The sequence below is a fragment of the Camarhynchus parvulus genome, chromosome 1, assembly GCF_901933205.1.
Source record: "Camarhynchus parvulus chromosome 1, STF_HiC, whole genome shotgun sequence".
Lineage (NCBI taxonomy): Eukaryota > Metazoa > Chordata > Aves > Passeriformes > Thraupidae > Camarhynchus > Camarhynchus parvulus.
Window position 1 is genome coordinate 76,255,210 of NC_044571.1, and position 21,015 is coordinate 76,276,224.

General features: G+C 39.9%; 1 protein-coding gene across 3 annotated transcripts in view; it reads right to left on the reverse strand.

Moving 5' to 3' along the window:
* Nucleotides 1–10,548: 10,548 nt before the first annotated feature.
* The window catches only part of ARHGAP42 (Rho GTPase activating protein 42), a 145,147-nt gene continuing 134,680 nt past the window's right edge, over nt 10,549–21,015 (reverse strand). For 2 of the 3 annotated variants that reach the window (XM_030960727.1, XM_030960709.1), the window contains 2 exons: nt 16,711–16,790; nt 10,549–16,501 (listed from right to left, as the gene is read on the reverse strand). In XM_030960727.1, coding sequence (XP_030816587.1) covers nt 16,413–16,501; nt 16,711–16,790 — 169 coding nt within the window. In that variant the 3' untranslated portion in view covers nt 10,549–16,412. The remainder of the gene's footprint in view (nt 16,502–16,710; nt 16,791–21,015) is intronic. The other variant, XM_030960718.1, reaches the window with a different exon arrangement.

Here is a 21,015-nt window from a genome sequence, read left to right on the forward strand (position 1 = left end):
TGGGGGTGTTCAGCCTGGAGAAAAGGAGGCTCAGGGGGAACTCATCACTCTCTACATCCATCTGAAAGGAGGGTGTAGCCAGGTGGGGTCAGAGGGTCAGGGGTCGACCTCTTCTCCTGAGTAACAACTGACAGCAGGTGAGGATGTGACCTTAAGCTGTTCTAGAGGAAGTTCAGGTTGGATATCAGGAAGAATTTCTTCATTGAAAGGGTGGTTAAGCATCCATCCCTGGAAGTGTTCAAGAGATGACTGGACTTACTTCTGTGGTTTAGTTGACAAGGTGGAGATCAGTCAAAGCTTGGACTCAATGATCTTGGTTGGTCTTTTCCAAACTAGATGACTGATTCTGTGGACATCGATCAATACACCTGATTTCTTCCTTCCCTACAGAAATCTTGTGTACTATGACTTTTCAACCCTGCAGCAATGTTCAGAGAGGAATTACTTGATTTTTTTTTACTGAATACAAGGTTTTATAGTTGTATGTGCTTATGTCCTTTAATAGTTTTCTAAAGAGCAAAGTATTTTGGACCTGAGCTTTACAAATAGGTCTAAATAGACATCTTGTAATGCTTCTCAATATATTGAGCAAGGCAGAATGCTGGATCTTCTTATGGTGTGTTTATACACTAGGAATAAGAGGTTTCAGCAGATGAATTTTTCTTCTTTTCTGACATTTATGATGTGCCTGATTACATTTTAAAAGTATGAAACCTGTTGTATTAATTAGAAAGCTTGCCAGCCATCTTCTACAGGGTTTTGTTTCAAGCTATGACTAAAAGTTCTTCATGCACTGAATAATGCAGGCTGTGTCTGAAGTTAAGCCTCTCCTGTTCTGTGCAGTTGAGTATTTTTGACCAAAGCCCTTCAGCATTACCTTCTGTGGCTGCTTGAGCGAAGCAAACAAACCAGCCCATGAAGTCATCAGTTTCCTTTCAGCTCTGTGCAGGTATCGTATTTATGGCTTTTAAATAATGTTTTGCAGGTTGAAGTGCCTGGCCATGGCAGCTCACCTGTGTTTGGAGAGGTGAGACCTCCAGCCTCTGCAAGCTGTTCTCTTTGTCTATGAGCTGCTCTGCAGTAGTGCTTGCTGTGGTCCAAGAAACACAAAAGATCAAACACTTGGCTCATGTTTTCAAAGATCTCAGCTGTATCTACAGTTGGGACCAGCCTTTAGGGGTGGAGGAATGTGGATTCCTTAATACCTAGTCCATGACAGAGGGAAATGTGCTCTGAGAAGCTTTCAGTTGATTTCATGGCACTTTGAAATATCCTGGTTATATGTGTGCAAAATAAATATACATAGTAATTTCTGATCTGCAGCTGTTTCTTCAGCTGCACTGGGGTTACACTTTCTTGTGCTATATGTGCAACATATAAACTTCCTCATTGAAAGTGAGACCTAAATTTGTGTTTTCTGACAGTCAATGCCTTGTTTGTACCTTAGCTGTTTTTTTTTTCTTTTTTTCAAGTAGCTCTCTCCATTACCTTTGCTGGGAAGGTGAGCTGCTTTCCTGTGTTCCTACCTACATGCAAATATTCATCTCAGTTACCAGTGATGTGCCAGTAACATGAACAGTAGGGATCCTACAGGAATCCTTCCTTCCTCTCCTCCCTGCCCAAAATTAAGGTTGGTTTACCTGCAGAGCAGTAGAGGATGGGGCTGCACTCCCCCCATGCAGGGCAACTCTGAGCACATATTTCTTGTCTTACATGCTGTTTGTGGCAGGCTGACCTTTCTTTCATTCCGAGAAGTCAGCTTGCAGCCACAGAGCTAATATCCAAAGCCCTCCCAACTTTCCATGGCTCAGAAGCCTGTGAGCATACTGCCAGGCTGGACTGTCAGCATTGCTGGATTTATTGGTTTGTACTGCTTTGTGTCATGGTGACCTGACTTGAACAGAGATTTGCTTTTAGTTTAGTTCTCTTTTTCCCTTGGAAGATGAAAAGGAAAAAAACTCTAATATTTTAGGTATTTTTTGGTTTAAAATTTACTTGTTTTTCTTTTTTTCAGTGAATGCTGTTAATTTATTAGATTGACGTTATTTGCATGCAGAATGGTACTGTAGCTTCTCAGATGCTTGGACAGGAACATGCAGTAAAAGGTGACTGCACAGATATTAATAACTAAGTTAAAATTTATCTGTGTGTTTACCTTAAAGAGAAAATAAATAACACACAGAAAGTAGTCTTTAAGTGCTCTTGGAACTATGCAGCAGTTGCATAACTTCAAATATATGAGCAGTGCTGCTCCTTTGATGATTTTTTTGCTCACATTTAGGAATTGTTTTCCCTGGGTTGAGCCCACAGTGCTCTGTGTGGGGCATTTAAGCATATATAGAGGACATCAGATAGTGGTGAGCTTTCATTTAATTCTAGTATATTCTTTAAAACTGGCAACATTTCAATTCCTTGCTGGTGTGGGGTGGGCTCATTATAAAAATACCATCACGAGCCTTTTAGTCATAGATCATGTTTTTCTAACCATGAAAACTATGTTACCTTTTCACCTCTATGGGTATAATAGTTCCACCAATTTAACATTCAGGCATATCAGTGAGGAAGTTCTCACAGTGTCATTTAAATAGTCTCACTCTATTGCATTTTCCCACACTCAATTCAAATACCTACCCAGCCAGTTCATGACTAAAATCTCCTTTTCATTTGTGGAGGAAAAAAAAGAAATAAATCATTGTCAGGAAATCAGAACACTGCATCACTGAGCTTCAAACAAGGGGCTAGATTGAATGAAAAGCAGGTAGGGAGCATAATAATCACCTTTGACATTGCATCAGAAAAAACTGGGCAGTGAAGTACAGAGACCTTTGTCTTATACAGCTGAGATTTATATGAGCATCACCATAAGCTGCTCATTCCAGGGATGTACAGTTCTCTCAGAGGCCTATTTTCCATATGCTGGATGGGAATGTAGGAATGCTGTTACACTTCATAGCCTGTATTGTTGGGTGATGTCCAGTGTGGGACTCTAATCTGCGATATCTCCAGTCGAGAACAATGTTCTCATCATGGTGCTGCTCAAAGAAATTGATTTATTCTGGTAGGCCTGTCTTGGCTATATGGAGCATGAATAGGGGAAGCACCGAACCAACATGTGCATGGCAATATGAGTCCACAAGGGTGTGGATGTGATCTTACTGAGAGTATTTGAAAAAGAAATACCTGTCCACCTGCAGTTAATATGTTCCCAACCATTTCTCCAGATTCCAGCAACATTCCTAAGAGTAAAACATGGATTTTGATGGCATATTCTGTTGTAGACAAAGGACAACACACTTGACAAAAATTTACTGCTGTTAAATAGAAAAAACTGTGACATGATGCTGTCAGTACAGGCTCTCAGCTCACCTATGGGGCATTACACACAACGGATAGGAATAATCATCTTTTGGCACTGTCATCACCACACATCAAGCATTGGCAGCTGAGGATGTCAAGGCTTTTCATTTGAAAAGCTAGATGTTTTGTATCCTAAACCTCAGCTTACAGTACAGTCACACTGCACTGGCCAGTTCATTTCTTACAATAATTTTGCACGCTCACATCCCCAGTTGTTGTTAGAAACAGTTCCTAGTGATGGCTACAACCAGCTTAGGTTTTACTGGGAGACAGAAACTGCTTCCATTTTCAAGCTTCAAAATACAGGTCATGCATCTATTTGGCTGCCCACAGCCAAAATGTTGCACAATTCTGACATTAAAAAAAAAACCAACCAAAAAACAAAACAAAAACCCAAAACAAAACAAAACAAAAATAAAAACCAAACAAAAAACCAATAAGAACTCCAAACATCTGAAATTTTGAAAATACTACTTAATGAAGTTTTCCACTTAAAGTATCCTTAAAAGCATTCCCTGAAGACAGACATTAATTTTAAGAAAAACTACATGATAGAGAAAAGCGCAAACCAAAGCTGGGTACTCCTGGAATGCATGTTCTGATGAAGTTTCTGAATTTCTTACAGCATCTAAATCCCAGTTTCAAATATTTGTGAAACATTTATTTCATCTCCCCTCCTTCCTGTGCCTTCAACACACCTGCTTTTCCCAATGGGTTTCTTGGATGTGTAATACATTAACACTTTGTAGAGTCTTTGTAATTCTTAATGGAAAAAATCTGTAGAAAGACAAATAATCCTTAATTTTGAGACATCTTTGGACTGATCTTCATATTTCTCTGTATTTAATATTCAGGATCATGATACATAAAATTTATGCTTTGCTGCTATTTTTATTATTTGAAAAAAAGACTTGTATAAGATTTCTGTATTTTCCTCTTGAGGAGCTTTCATCTCTGTATTTGTACAACTGAAATAATAGCTTCAAATATTTTTGCAAAGGTGTTGTCTTGCGACATTGTGTCATGTCCAATAAACTGGGGGTGTGCTTGCTTTGTAGTAGTATGAGAAGTGTTTAACTCTTCAGTAGATGTACAAAAATCCTCTAGACCGAGTGGAAGCTAAAGCTGCAGAATGACACTGCTGTCACTGGACACGGGGCTGCAGCTGCCAGAACCAGGCTGGTGGAGCCACTTGTGCTGCAGTCCTTCAGAGCAGCTGCTGGGAGGCTGATTTTGGGGGGATACTTCGGCACCTCCAGGTTAGAGACAATAAACACTGATTAGTCACTGAGTTCAAACCTGTATGGCTGGGAAAGGGTGCGTGTGTGGGGGGGGGCAGAACTGTCTTCCACATTTTTTGCCATTCAAACCCTCTACAAGACAGGACACAAAAAAAACTTATTTAATCACTTATTTATATCTTTATTTATTCTTACATGGAAGGTTGTGACTTTAATCAAAACTGAAGCAAACTGCCAGCCAATAGAAGCATCAAAACTCAAAATAAATTACAATGCCTTCCTGATCTCCTGGCATAAACACATACAAAGGGAAAGTTTATTAAAAAGCCTGCCCTGCAGTGCAGAACGTCCAAGCACAGCAGCACTAGCAAGAGATGTTGATGTGAGAGCACAGACCGTGGCACTGTGGGAGAAGAGGTGCTGGCATGGCGCTGCTGGTCCGGATCAGCAAAAATACACCTGAGTAGAGACACCATTAGCACAGCAGCCTACACATTGGGTAATCATTAATTTGTAATTATTTAAAAGCCAGAGTTTCAGAATAAATTGTCCCTGGACTTTACAGAGCCAGTCCACACCAAGAGCTGGAGCTTTCTGCTGCCAAATTGATCAGTGCCAGATCTGCCCTCTGAGGTGCAAGATGCAGCACACTGCAGGATGCATCCATCCACCATCCATCCATCCTGGGATCCTCAGTCATGGGGGAGAAGAGCTTTTCTTGTTGCTGGTCATGGACCTGGACTGGCGCAACCTTTCCTTGGCTGCACCAACAGGGCACATCACCCCTGGCTTTTAAGGAACTGACTCCAGTGCTCAGGTGATCCTTCCCTCATCCTTAATGTGTTTTGCTTCCCACCCCACTGCCTTGTGATGTGGTGTGCAACAGGCAAGGAGTGGGAGCTGCAGCCTGGTGAGGGGCACAGGCAGAATGGCTGGGAAATGCCAGGTGGTGCTCCATCAACAGGAGAGACCACCCCCCTCCTTTCCTGTTCCAAGGAAATACTGGCAAAAACTGGACTGCTGGTGTAGACATCACCCCTTGCTAAGGATGTGCTGAAGTGTTAGTGTGCCCTCAGAGAAGGATTAGTCATGCCAACAACGCCAATATTCATGGACATAATTTCCATGTAATACAGACCATCTTGAAAGTGATGTTGCAGTTTCATTTCTGAATGTCCTCATTCTTGTCAATTGATATCTTGGATGTTACCAGTGTTCCATGTACACATCACAGTTTAACAGCACTGGGACTTACCGCACAGATGATTCATTTTCCAAATTAATTTAGTTTTAAGCATTCCATGCAGTATAAAACAACTGGGGAAGGAATTTAGTCAGTACAAAAATACATTAATTTCTTTTACATGGAAATTCTATTAACAGCTAGCACACAGCAGAAAATAGTCTTAAAGTCTCTGAGACACTTGAACTTCAAGATGTCAAAGTGAAAGAATACTTAAATATGCAGTGGAGCAGATCTTCATTGGTACCTTTATTTAGGCCCCCATTATTCATTTACACAATGATGTTCCTCAGGATTGAGTGGAATAGCTTTGTGTGTGCATACATATATCTATCTATATATTTATATGTATCTATACATAGATATATATCTATATATGTAATCTATAGATCTATAATCTATCTATAGATCTATATCTATATCTATATCTATGTGTCTGCTCTGTCCCAGTTCAGCCTCAATGCACGCCTCTTTTGCTCAAGGATAGTTTGGGGTTTTATTCTTTTTAACAGACATGGTAATAGAAGGGTATAAAGAATAAAATAAGATTACTCATTATTTGACATAGGCTGTCTAAACCCTTTGAGGCAGAAGGTTTTGCTTTAACCTTTAGCAGATGAGAGTCCCCCTAAATGAGATAGGATTTTTATTGTGACATCTCAGACTCCACAATGATGCAGATGCTCTCGTGCCTGACTCATCTCTGCACAGCACAGTGAGCTTCCTCTTAGACATACTAACAAGTAAAGCAATAATTGCTGCCTGCTCACAGGGAAGGCAGTGCTGACATTTTGTGATTATCTAAATGAAAGAAATAAATGGTGTCAGAGATGCTGCCGTGTGGGAATTCAGATGAAACCATCATTTGCTTTCCTTTATGTCAGTAATGAAGGTGTTGCAGCCCTGGAGAAGGCACCAAACTGAGCCAAGGCTGAGGTGATGCTCTGAGGAGGTCCAGTATCCTAAATCACTCCCTGTGGGCTGCACTGGCTTTGGTATTACCACTGTCTCACTCAGATGTTCCTGCAGGGAAGGCTGACCTAAACGTGTGCCAGGGAAAGAGCTGTGCTTGTTTCTTCTGCCTTCAGGTGAGGAGCTATTTGTGAGATATTCACACAAATAACACCATGATAAATACTCTGTCTTGATTATCCTTCTGGATATAAAATATCCAGCCAAGCTAATTAGCTAAAAAGCCACAATATTCACGTGAGTTTCTCATGCTGATGTGCTTACAGATATCATTATTATGATCATGCTTACATTTGGTCCCAGTTCATTTAGGAAATATTTCAAGGCATCATTTGAACAAAGATGAAAAAATATTAAGGCAAGGGTTTGGTAGGCGCAGACTTAGTTCTGTGTTGCTCTGAGGGTAAAAATAATTGTGCTGGTTTGTTTTGTATTGTCTGAACTTCAGTGGGGATGGGGAGGACAGGGAGAAGGGCCCATCTGGAAATGTTACAAATCACAGCTGGAAGAGGGTGACACACTCCTATGGCATTCACTGCAGGTTTCTCAGGGAAGGTCTGGGGAGAAGGACATTGTGCAGAATGGCCATATTTCCCATCAAAGGCAGGCAGTTTGTCCTAATTACTGAAAAGAAACAGCCCTTCACAGGACCAAACAAAAGCATCCCTCAAGCAACAGCAATAGCAGGAAATAACAAACTTAAAATGACAGTTTAAGATGAGGTTTTATGTAAGGATATATCTGCGTCACAGCTGCCCAGCAAAATTTATTTGCACCTAAATATCTCTGAGGTCTCTGCTATCTACCTGATTTCTTTAGATGCCCCTGGAGGGTGCACCAGGGCCCCCCAGTGTGGTTTTTGTCTTTTCTTCTTGTGGATTTTCCCTGCTGAGAGGCATCCTGCTTGTTTTGGGGTACTTCAGGGCTCACAGTTGTCACTGCTTACACAGTCTCTGTTTCCAGCAGTTTGTGTTCAGCCTCCCCGCTCAGGTGCACTGAAACCCTAACCCTTGTTACCTTCTGGTGAGGCTCTTGCAAACAGCACGTGCTCTATTCTAGGAACCAGTTGTGTCCTGCATGCCAGTTAATTTATTTGGAGGAACACTCCACGGATCAAGCTCAGGTTTCTTATCCCCCTTCTGCCTGGTTTGGGAATTGTCCTCTGAAAGGCTTCTCAAGGGGCTTCCCAGTGTGCAGCTGTCTCACCTGCTTGTGCACCATGCACATGTTCCCCCAGGACTGCCTGAGTGTATGGTCATCTCTGCAACATGGAGACCCCAAACGAGCTTGGCTGGAGCCCATTGCCCTGAGCTCTGCTGTGCTGTGACTGCTGTGACATGTTGGGCACCGTCCACATCCCACCCTGCCCCAAGCCCACCCAGGGCTGAGCCCCCACCCTCTCAGGCCCCCCACCTGCTGCCATAGCCAGAGCACAGCATTGCAAACCTTGTTCTGAAAATACCCCAAATCCAGATGTGCTGCGTGTTTCCCTTTGCATGTGTGGGGTTTTTTTTGTAGGAATACAAAAGCCATGACCACCAACAAAACTAAATCGCTGATATTTTTCATTCAGATGGAACTGTGATCCCTTCTAAGGGCACCCAAGAGCCATTAACAGTAATTTTAAATGAAATACACCCGTGCTGGGTCTAACTAATCAGTTCCTCAATTATACTGGCAGAGAGATGTATTCTAATTACCAAAGTACTTTCAAGTGAATTAAGACTCCTTTCTGTACCGGCTGTGGAGGTCACTCAATGTTCCCATGAATCCCTGCATGTTTACATTAAAAAAGCACACCATGATCTTTGGCAAAGGCACTTGCTCTAGGTTAGTTCAGCTTTTGAGCTTGTTGCCATAAATACAATAGAAAAGAAGCCAAGCATTGCAAAAGAAGCCAAGAATATCTTTCAATACTTTGTTTCTGTATCAGCGATTAATCCAAATGACACGGGAAAAGTTGTACAAACATGAAATAAAATTTTAAAAGATGAAAGTACAGATACCTTATTTACCATGTTTAATGAGCAGTGTTTGTGTTAGAAAGGTTGGTTTTGAAGGAATGCATCATGCCAAACTAATGAGAAAATGTTCTGAACCAGGACCTGAACTGACTTTGCCACCTGCTCAGTTTACGCCGATGCTGTTTCCTTGGATCACTGAAGTTTCTCCTCTTTAGGCAGGAGGCTGTGGCCAGCCTGGCTCATCTCAGCACACATTCTATACCAAAGCAATTCCACACATCACTTTCTTCATAGCTGACATTGAAGCCTTATCAATAATAAAGCCAAAAATACTATTCTCATTTTTCCAAACACATGAGAATCATTCCCGGTAAGGTGCTTTAATGCAACCAGGTAATGTGTGTCTTCATCCTTTCTGGTAAGAAGCACAGATGTCCCACCCCTTGACAGTTTTAAATTAGATGTTAGTGTGGTCATTTAAGTCTTTTTACATTTAAATGTTCAATGAAATGTCAAACTATAGCAAGTCAGACAGAATACAGGTTTCCTGGAAATTAAAAAAAAAATTGTAGTTATTCCCTGATGTTAAGTAAAATGGGACACTGTGAAAATGAGTATCAGAACTATTTTAGAGCTTAGTCTAGACTCCAAAGTAGTGTTCATTCACTCACTCCTGCAGATCAGGGGCTCTGAAGCTGAGAAGCCTCCTTTCCCATGGAAAAGAGCAGAAAACTCTAACAGAAAACACGACCTTTTTTTTTCAGATTTTTAACATCAAATCAGTAATGAACTGTCATTTTTGATGAACTATCAACATGCAGATATTCTCCATTTCCTCTTGTGCCTATTCACAGTGCAGAACTGGGCATCTGTGCCATTTCCAGCTCCTAACACTGCTGCTTTCATGGGCCCCAGCAGGAGTGGAGGGGAACCCAGTCCCAAGGGCTGGTCCCAGAGGGAGCTGTGGCAGTGCTGATGCAGGCACAGGCACAGCCCAGCTCACCAGGCACAAAGGTCAGCAGAGAAGGGCAGGTGCCTCAGGGCATCTGTCCTTGCTCTTCTCTTCTTCCCAAAAGCCCCCTTGGCACCTGGGAGTGTTGCAGGGAGTGATGGTGACAGCTTCCATTGCTATTGTTCCACACTCAGGAACGGTTCATTCAGGGGTGGGTCTCTACACTTGAAGTCAGGGCACTAAGCTTCAGCTCAGCTCTAATCCCTTGCTGCAGCCCCTGTACTTCTCAGGCTTTTCCAGCTGAACTAATACAGCCAGAAGGGGCTTTGCCAGCTCAACTGCATCCCTTGGTCCCAAGGGGAACCCTGGCAGAGTCCACATCTCTCAAATCCTCAAGCAAGGAGAGCTGTGAAATACAGGTTTCACCTCGGAGCAGTCGCTAGAAAGCATCGGAAGGGAAAGACTCTTTTTCCATCTGGCCCGTGCTGCTTGGCTTCTCAACAGTCTCATTTTTACTTACAGCCAGGGTACTGGTGGTTTGTTTCTGTCTGTCTCTGATGTGCCCCTGGGCAGAGCTGTGGGCACAGCGCCCACACAGGAGGAGGCTGGCAGGCAGGAGGCACAGCAGCCTGAGTGTGCCAGGGGCAGGAGCTGGCAGCTGGCAGTCATGGGTGCAGGAGCAGTATCCATCCTCCCTGGCCTCCTGCAGTTTTCTGCACTGACCAAGCCCAAAAACGGTGAACAGGGAAAGAATTTATCATCTGGCTGGTTTGATCTTGTTTAAGAAACACAGGTTTTTTAGTCTGTATAATAACAAAGCCTGATTGCTTCAGGGATATTAAAGTCTCCTGAGTTTCTGGTGAGTTCCTTCAGAGAAAAGGCAAAGCAGGCCACCTCACAGCTCCTGTTCCTGGGGCACAGCTGTAACTCCAACCCATGGGCTGTAAAAACTGAGGCAAAAAGTCTTGCAGAGATGCTGGGGAGGGCATACAAGGGAACTTACAGAGGCCACTGCATTCCCTTGCTTCCCCCACCTGGCAGTGCTGTTGGAATGGAGCCATGGAAGACCCTCCCTTGAGTCCATCCACCTGCTGAATTCCAGAGGCAAAGACCTCATCAGCCAGATTCTGCCTCCCAGGGCTCTGCTTCTTGCTACATAGCATCCAAAGCTGTCATTTTCTTTTCCTCAAAAACCACATCTTCGGAGACTTCCACGTGATCAGGACATTGTATGACAGACTATTGTCTGGTATTCACATGCCCATCTACATAAAGCATTCTCAGGGCTGAAATGTTACTCTAAAATGCAGGTATGGATAGAAGTAGAACCAAAGTGTTATTACTTGGAAAAAAAGAAAAAGCTGAACCAGAGTCCAAATTTAAAACAAATAAAAATCCAGTTTGTGTATAAAGAATTTTTATTTTGAAAAACATTTTTTCAAATTTTTGAAATACAGTGTAAAGTACAACATAGAATTATGTCTGCAAAGTCAGCTTATGCATGTCATGCTAGTTATTTACATGTAGATATATACAGAGTGCAGATAATTATTGAAACCACACTACAAAATAAACAGAGAGTTCAATATGATAATTTAGTAGGACTTTATTAAATAGATATAGTTATTGATTGTATATATTTTCCTATTAGAATACCATATAGTATCTAAAGTAACCCTTATAAACTCTAATACTTCCAAAATTGCCATAAATATGATTGAAAATTGAAACTATCCATGTGCCTCGTTCAGCTGTTCTGCCCTTTGCTCCAACAGAAACTCTTGCAGAAATAATGGTGCTATGTTTAGTGCCAGAGCTTTGATGACAACTCCCAATAAAACACTTGCAGAAGTTTCAGAGCCAAAACAGCTTTCAGCTGAGGCATCCAAGGGTTGGAGCATTGTGCTCTGCACTTAAAACAACAAGAATAATGTAATGGCTTATTAAACACTGCCACACACAGGACAATTAAAGAACAGATATGATCCTCAGTGACTGAATTCGGATGTCAAGCATGTTACTAAAACAAAACAAAGCAAACTCCCAAAGCCCATGCAAAATCTTAAACAAAAAAAGAAGAGACCTCCCAATGGGTACAGACAAAGCCTGAGTGACAGTCGACTTAATCAGGAGCAGGAGCTGGATGGGCTGGATGCTGCTGCAGCAGCACCATCTTCAGGGCTCTGTGACCAGCCAGAGAGAGACTAAGGTTGCCTATGGCTTTCATCTCTGGCCACTGAACAATTGATCCAGGCCCCTCTGCTTAAGGAAAGGACAACGCCAAGCTGGGTCATAGATTATCATATTAGCAGAATATTCCACCTCCTTTCTAGGGGCTTCTGGCCAGCAAACCTTCACTATCAATTGACAAAGGTCTGTTTTTGACTTCACTAGAACTTTGAGAGTTTCCATCAGTGGAGAAGATCCATCCCAGTCTGGAGGATGTGCTCCCCAGCTGGGATTTCTCTTCTTGCTGCTCAAGCCAAAATTGCACAACCTTCTGCTTTAGGAAAAGAAATATCAAGAACAATGTGCTTTTTAGTTTCATTATTTATTCTGATGAAATCTTATTAAGTAGAAAATAGGCCAGGGGAGAAAAGTTAACAACAAACAAACCAATTACTACCATACAGTGCTTTTTTTTGTTGTTGTAATTACTGTTCTCAACTACAGAATTTTACAGCTTTTCCTCTCCTAATATGTCTTTCCTGAAGGCACATTACAATTCAATCCAATTACAGGCAAAGAATAGAGATTAGCACCAGAAAATATATAAAAGGAAAATAAGTTACTATTACTATCATAGAATAGTGCTCGTCAGCAAATCTGTGCATCTTTTTTTTCCAGAAATAATTGTACAATGAACATTATAGATTAGTTAGGGACATAAGTAATAATGATGGTTTAATTTAACAGTTTTGTTACATATAACTCTAAATGCCAAAATATGGCAAGGACATTTTAATACTGAACTCAAAGGAATTACACACTAAAAATGTAATCTTTATCATCATTAACAAAAAGTGTGAATATAGAATATTAATATATTTTACATATCTATGATACAATATATCCTTCACACTATTAATCTGATTCATGTTGTGCTGCAACATGTATCAAAATGTTTAACAAAGAAAAAACAAGGCTAATTATATGTTGTGGGTACAGACATTATTTCTACAAGACAAACAACAACAACCATGTATAATCTACCTTGAGTTCTACAGTGATATTTGGAACAAACCTGCTGCATCCTTTTAGGAAGGATAGTAATAAAAATAATAATAATAATCATAATAATAATTTTTAGAAGTGTTTAACCTTTGCTTGTAGAGTGAGTCTGACTTCCATGAAGAATAGTAAATCACTACTATGAACTAATTTAATTCAGATTGCCTAATTGTCTGGTAAGGCATTATCAAAATACTTTATCTCCATTTAGATGTTATATGGATTTCTGTTTCTTTGCTATTGTCGGAAAAGATTTTTGGTCAGGCCTGAGAGTATCATCATTAGAGAAGCTTTGGTGCTGCCCCCTACCCCACTTCAGTCTTTGCAGCCCTACTTACTCAGCTTTCTGGTTCACTGTTCAGCTTCTTGTAGAGACAGACTCCCTCTTTAAAGGCAGGGAAGGGCTGGGGCACCCACAACCCAGCAGTGAGACCCTACAGAAAGTGCTACTACCTGCTGCAGAGGAGAGTACAAGAAAAACCACAGAGTTCCAAAAATGAAAACCCCTACTCCTGGAGAGTGAGTGGCTAACTGTAAGTAAGAACGGGGATAACATTTTGCAGATTGAAATGCCATTTTAAAGCTAAATGACCTAAAAGTTATTTATGGCTAGTTTGGGAGAAGGGCCTGACAAAGCTGCAGAGCATTGCAGAGGAAAACACAGATTTGTTCTGTGAGCAGCACATTAATGGAATCCAGTTTCTTATGAAGTTGTCTTCTCCAATCCTAATTTCGGTCTAATGTGAGATGAATGTGTGGGAACACATGAACACCTCTCCTCCACAGGGATTCCTCCAGGTCTTTCTACAACCTTCCCCTCACCCCTCACAGGCTCTACTTGCTTAATCTGTAACTGAACTTGGAAATTTTACAAAAATTTTAATGAACTTGGCATATTTGACTTCTCTAGCTTGCACTCAGATCAGCTGCTTTCAAAACACAGTACTGGAGAATTGTGAGACATATACAGGGGATGTGAAATTACCTAAGCTTAGGGTTTTTTTCCCACTTATTTTTAAATCAGGCTAGAACAAAGCAAGTAAGAGCAAACATTTTTTACATTTTCTATTTCATAATTCCTCAAGAATTTCACAACAATTAAATTGCCCTTAAGAAGTCTGAGGAGTCATCAAAGGATGTTCAATACAGGTTTTCTACTGACCCCATGCAAGAGACAGAAGCTGGGATTTTCCCCCCTGATTACTGCATTTTTCTGCCTGTGTGAGATGTGCTGGGCTCCCAGCCTCTGTTCAAAGTTCTGCTTCCTTTTCTGTTCCTTTTGGTCTGCAGCAGCACTTTTCCTGGGAAGGTCACCAGAGGCAAAACTTTTGATAGCTTACAGCTTTTTGATTGTGAAATACAGCAAAAACACAACCAAAACCATGCTGATCTTCTCAGGGCAAAGGCAGTCTCAGGCATAGCTTAGACTAAGAAAACTTGGCTTGCCTTAAAATGAAGAAAGATTCAACTGGCTGAGGAAAGACCTTCACTTCCCATCACATCTGCTCTGGGCAAATTAGATGAGCACACACAAGTCTGCCTTCTCTGCCAGTGCCATTTGGAACAACCCTTCATCACAATGCACTGGGCACTGTCTGGATTTAAGATGAAGTGAAATGTGTTTTGGGATTAATAAAACTGTTTAGGGTGAAGAAAGAACCCAGGTCACTCAGTCACTAATGCCTGGGGTCTGTCCTCAACTGCCTGCAGCCAGTCTTGCTCAGATTCCCTCTATGAAAAAACAATTTTTGGAAAGATGTTCTTTGAGCCTCTCTCTTTCTCTGATCATCACTTAATAATTGAATTAGTGAGGAGAAAGATCCTGCAGGATTCTGCCACCAGCCTGAAATCCAGCAACTGCTCTGAACAATTAATGCACTACATATAAGTAAAGAAAGTTCTGATGTGCTACTTTGTGTTGGCAATGAATCTTACTTTTCAATTTAAATAAGAAAAAGCCTATGGAAAGAAAAAAGCAGCAAGTCAAAAATTACTGATGTTTTTAGCCCTAACAGCAATTCCTCTTTAAACTTTCTTCAAGCAGTGTACAACTTAGAAATCAACAGATGGTTTGTATGTTGATTTCTGCTACTGAAGAAAGAACTGAGCTTTGACATATCTATGAAACTAAGCCTAGATAGTTCTATGAACCAGTGAATACTTTTGGAAGCACTGGTGTTGAAGAAATACTAAGATGGAGGTCAAATGTCACAGTTTTCAATCAGGAATGGTAAGTAGCCACGCAAGCAGTGCATGTTTTCCCTCAAGGTGTACAAGAAAACTGCTCAGACTGAGAAAGCTACTTAGGGTTTCTGGGGTTTTCTTTGACTTGGTTTTATTTATTATTTTTTCTTTTCAGTCCTACCAGGAACAATCAATAGGTCTTTTCAACGCCTTTGAAAAGTAAGGATTTTTTATTCTGTGGAAGGAGAGAATCTTTGTCAAATATTTTAGCAGAAGTCAGGAGAAATAACACTAAGTAGTTTTACTGCTACATGGAGCTTTTAGCATTCATAGCTTATAAAATTGGCTAGTTCACAGGTCATTTGTCTTACTTGCAATGAAAAAAGAATGAGTTACAATTTATCTCAGGTTTCAAAACATACTGCTGTTTTTCACTGCTCACTTCACATGACTCCCAATCAGTCCAGATTCAGCATCTCCTTGTTTTCCACAGATGTTCTGGGACACAGAGAGAATATCTTCCAGATGATGATTATCATTGAAATAAAAGTTGTTAATATTATCTATGCTGATATAGAAAGTAGGAAAGAAATCTACTAAATATTTCAATGAAACATTCATTAAACATATCACATTTTGAATGAGCATTCACTGTGCAGGCAGTGTATAAACTGATATTATCAGCTGTATAAATTCTATACCATATTGTAACTCAATGACTAACAGAAGTCCCAACTTCTGATTTACAGTAAAGTAGTTTCTTATATGAAATGATTAGGATCAATTTTAGAATCAAGTTTTCTAAGGGAGAATTCAGATCAGAATAGAAGTAGTACTTACATTATGAAAAAGTCCACGATTTTCCATATTAAAAACCATAGATTATAAGAAATGTCATAGAGTGCATTGCCTCTAAATTTCACATTTCTGTAAGCAACATCCTCAGACCTGAAAGTCTGCAGCTAAATAGCAATTTTTTTTTATTTTATTGCTCTAGAGTTCCTTACCCATAAAGGAAGAACAGAACAACCCTTTTCAAACAATGGAAGTTATTTAAACAGAGTACCGTCCTCAGCACAGAAACTGTTAACTGTTTCATCACATTCTGTTCTGTTGTCAGGGAGCTCTGTAACCTGCAGCTGCAGCATCTGAAGGAAATCTACCACTCAGCTAAGGGGCTGATCCCATATCTGTGTCAGATAAAAATCATAGTGCTTATTATTTGTTACCATGGATACCATGAAGATATTGCTGTCCACTAAAGATTACTAGAGGAAGACAACATAATTCTCAGGAACTAGTCCTGTTTTGCCTTCATAAGTTGCCTTTAACCAGCCTGGTTCCACTGATGGATACACTGCAAAAAAGCACATACACAACTTTTAACACTGTTAAAAATCCCATACATGCTACATATATTTATTTAGATGGTATTTATTCAAGAGCAATTGAAAAATCAGGGCAAAACCTGAGAGCTAAAAAGGGAATTACACCCCCATTTTGCAATACAATTCAGTTTTTTATAGGTTCTTTTTAACATGTAAGGTAATGTAGAACAAATCTTACCATTGGAAAATATTGCCCCCTGTGGGAAAGACAGCTCATGACTATGCTCAGCCTTACAGGAATACATGGCTTTTGCTTGTCTGAAAGAAAAAAATACAGGCTTGCAATAAATGAGATAACAAGGAAAAAGGTATAAAGGAAATTAAAACCTGGGAAGTATAGGAAAAAGCAGATGTACAAATGCTCTATGATAATGACAGCAATTCAGAGGAGTAGAATTATAGTAGATAATAACTTCAAGCTTACTGGAGTTAACAAGCATGTTATTGCAGAAAAGAGCACTCCATCCCACTTAGATATTTAAACAGGAATATAATTTGGGACTTTTAAAATGAAGTCGTTCATTCAAATAAGTACTGAAATGAGCATACTTTTTGAAGCAAGCCATGGATTGCATGGAGACAAATTCCAAAGTGATCATCAAGTCATTAAAGGTCTAAAAACTTGACCTGTGAGAAACTATTGCTAAAAGGTCTACAGAGGAAAATAATACTTAGAAAGTAAACATGAGACAAAAAGGAGTAATGATTCTGTGCCAGAGAAGGAGGACAGGAAAAGTCACCTCTTGGGGTCTGGCACTGTGATTCTGAGAAGTACAAAATGAAAGTTTGAACATGAAGATTGAAATTAGGAGTTCTCTTTAGATTCCTGCACTTCACCTAATACCTTGACTTTAACTTACACACTCAGAACAATTTTACATGAGCCACCAATCTTTCTGAATTTCTTTAAACCCACACTACACTAAGTGAAGATGAACTTGTTGATTATTTCACCTTTGTGTGGTATGATGGGGAATTGCCAACTGAGGTTCCCTTCTAGCCAGGATTTATCTCAGTGACCCAATATGTGACCCGTGGCAAAGTTGAAAAGCTTTTGCATACTTTTTGAGAGTGTGTATATGCAACTGGCATGTAATCTATCATGTCTTTCTTCCAAAATAGTGAGATAAAAGAGGTGCATGATAGATTAATTAACAGTGCCACATCATAAGCATTATCATCATTCATTTGAACCTTTAAAAGGGTATGAGAGTGGACGGACATATTCTGAAGTTTTTATGTGAGAGCTTTCCAGAGATGATTTGTCCCACTGAATAAAAAGCTTTGCTGTTGGTTCTCTGACTTATGACTTGACTAAATGGCATGTTTTGCCTTCATCTTAAGAGAACTAATAGCTCCTCAAGGATTACATTCTCAGGATGAGATTTTCAGAGGAGATAAGGAATTTTGAATTGTATGATATCCAAGGGGCAGTTTATTTTCAGGGAAATATTTCTGGTTTTTAGTACTGTCATCCTGGTTACATCCCATCAGCTAACTACAAGAAGATGAGCACTGGATCCCTGTTTGTTCACTTTGCTTAAATGTTAGCTTGCTCTCTGGCTGGTGTAGACTGCTCTGAGTAGAGTTTTGCCAAAAGAACTCCTTGGTGCCTCCTATTGTGAAGAGTTTGCCACCTACACTTGACAAGATAGATGTCTTGATTCATTACTCTATTTAATCTGTACAAGTTTACACATAATAATGTATATAGAGAGGGAGCTTAGATAACATTCCCGAAGGCCACACATTAACTGAAATTATTTAATCTTCTTTTTCCTCAAAGCCTACAGAAAGCACTACAGATATTCTAATTATCCTGACCCAAATCAGTAACACTATGACGAAACAGCCTGCTGGGATGGGTTGATCCATGCATGACTCCTTGTTATGCAAACCCAATACACCTGTGTGGCATAATCATGGATTTTACACATCTGAAACAGTAGAGTAACTGTTAAAGATTGCTGTAGTTGTAATGAACACAAAATAGTAGGTAATGAATTTACTAAATCACAAGGATTATTTAAAATCTGAATAATTTTACTATCAAGTCAGGTCCCCATGTTGATAACAGGACACCTGAATAATACTGTGACAAAAGACATTTAAGGCAATATTTAAATGTGAGGTAGAATTTCTTAAGTCATTCTTGAAATATGACATGTTTTAATTGCCCTTAGAAAACGTCAAGAAGTTAATGCAATTTTCTCCTCTCTTCTCTAATGCCTAATAAGCTACTCTGTTTTCAACCTCCAATTTTATCTGATTCAATGATGTTTACCTTAAAAATAAAAGACAAGAAAACAGACTCTGTCTTAGAATTATCCAATAACAGAATTTCTAACATTGGAAAAGACCTCTAAAATCATCTCCTATAGAAAGAGAAAGGTTCTCAGCACTTGACATTTACACAGATAAAGAAACACAAGAAGTCAGTTTCTCAAAAGCTAATGAATGATAGGATTCTTCACACTACCCTGCTCCTGAGGCAGTGCAATTATACTCCAAAGTTATCAACAAATCATCTGTGATGGTATAATGAGAGACAGATTTAAGAATATTTACTCATAATTCTGGAGCAATTTTCAAGCACCTGGTTATTGCTTCCACACTTGATTTGATTATTTAGGTTCTCATATTTGTTATTACTCATTTCAACCCTGTCCATCTGGAGGCACTGCTCATGAAATGAGCTTGCAGGTTCTTGGGCATTTTGTTTGTGATTACAAAAATGGACATTGTTACTCATGGCGTTAATCCTGTTCTCCCTAGAAACAAGGCTGTTAAAAAGCACGTGATAACATCACCATCATCTATTACAGTTCTTTTAAGATTATGCTAATAACCTGAGAGGAGTGTGATTCATGTTGTTTAGGGCAGAGGAAAAAAACCAGCATCTTCAGAAAATGTTATCCACATTTCCTAGAAATTCCTTCTTTCCATGACCTTATTGGGTAGATTCCAGATGAGAAAAATGCATTTTCCATTTCCTTACTTCCTATTTTGGTTGTTTTGAGCCCATAAGGATAAATACACTAGCAGTCACATCAGTACACATCAGATCATAAATTCTTTTGCTTGACTACACACAGTCAACAATACCTGAGACTCTAATAACCATAATAGTAATAATAACTGTTTTGAAAGATAAACAAGCTTTAAAAGTATGCTCCTGCCCTGATGACTTTTCAGTCTAGCAAGACAAAGCCAGAAGAGGAATGAATGAGGAAAAACATATGAATCTCTCTCAGATGACTCACCAGTTAATATTATCCTACAGGAAGAAGAAAGTTTTATAGAGCCCTGGAGATGGAAGACTCAAAACCAAACCTGAGTAAAACATACTGGTCTGGTCTGAGCAAGACATTCCAGGTGGTTTGGGATGCAAAATATAGCATGCAAATAAAAAAAGAAGAATGACTGGAAAAGAATATTTAATCATATATTTGGGAAGGGACCATGGGTCTAGAGTGCTTCAAAACATCAGTCTGCTCCGATTGAAGTCCCAGCCTGGCACCTAGAGATCCTGCTGAAAGGTTGAGCCTTTTGCTGTCACCTACTCCTTCCCATTTTCTAATGAAAATTCTTCTTCTAATGCAGTTTCTCACTTCAGGAGACTTAACTTTCTGTGTAGGTCTAAATCAAAGTCAAGAATATGTAGAGTCAGGGATTATACGCTGGTGCATTTCTGTACAGAATCTGAAATAAACAGACCTCAGGCCTGACTGACTTATCTAACTGTAGCATTTGTGAAAATACGAAAAAAGCTTCTTCAGCCTTTTCAAGTGTACACTAGATTAGTGACAGAGACTGGTTTCACTGTACACAGTAGCTTAATACCACAGTAAGGGAAACTGATGAATAATAAACTTCAAATCAGGAAATAGGAAGACAGAAGTCAAAGTAACTCTGTAATCGGAAAAAGAGAACACAGGCTGGACAGGGCATCAAATTTTGGTCTTCCTTGTTCAATCCTAACACACATACTGTGGTCTCTTGTTTTTCTGACTAGAAAAGTCCCTTAGTGTTACAGGAGCATATACTCATGTATACAAAGAGAGAAAACAGGTCAAATAATGCATTAAAACGAGGACACACAACTCATTAGAGACCTGTTGCATCATACAAAGTCAGAAAGCAGGGTTGCAAACACTGAATATAAGAAGAAACTAAGTAGGACCAGACCACCGTGGCAGTAAAATCTCAAGTGCAGCATTACCTGCTGCAATACAGAAAACAATGTGAGACTGCAAAACCATACAGGTATTTTTGATCTGCCACCTGTGCAAAAAACCACAGCGGGCAACAGGTGCCTGAAGCAGGGATGAAGTTACTTACATTCTATAATGCATAGGTAAGCAGTAGCTTGAAATTTATCTTAGCAGGGTAAATTACCCATGCAGAGTCCAACACTGTCTTGACTTGAGTATTTCTGGTATCAAACCAGGAAGCTTAAAAATAGTTTCTCTGCCTTACACTT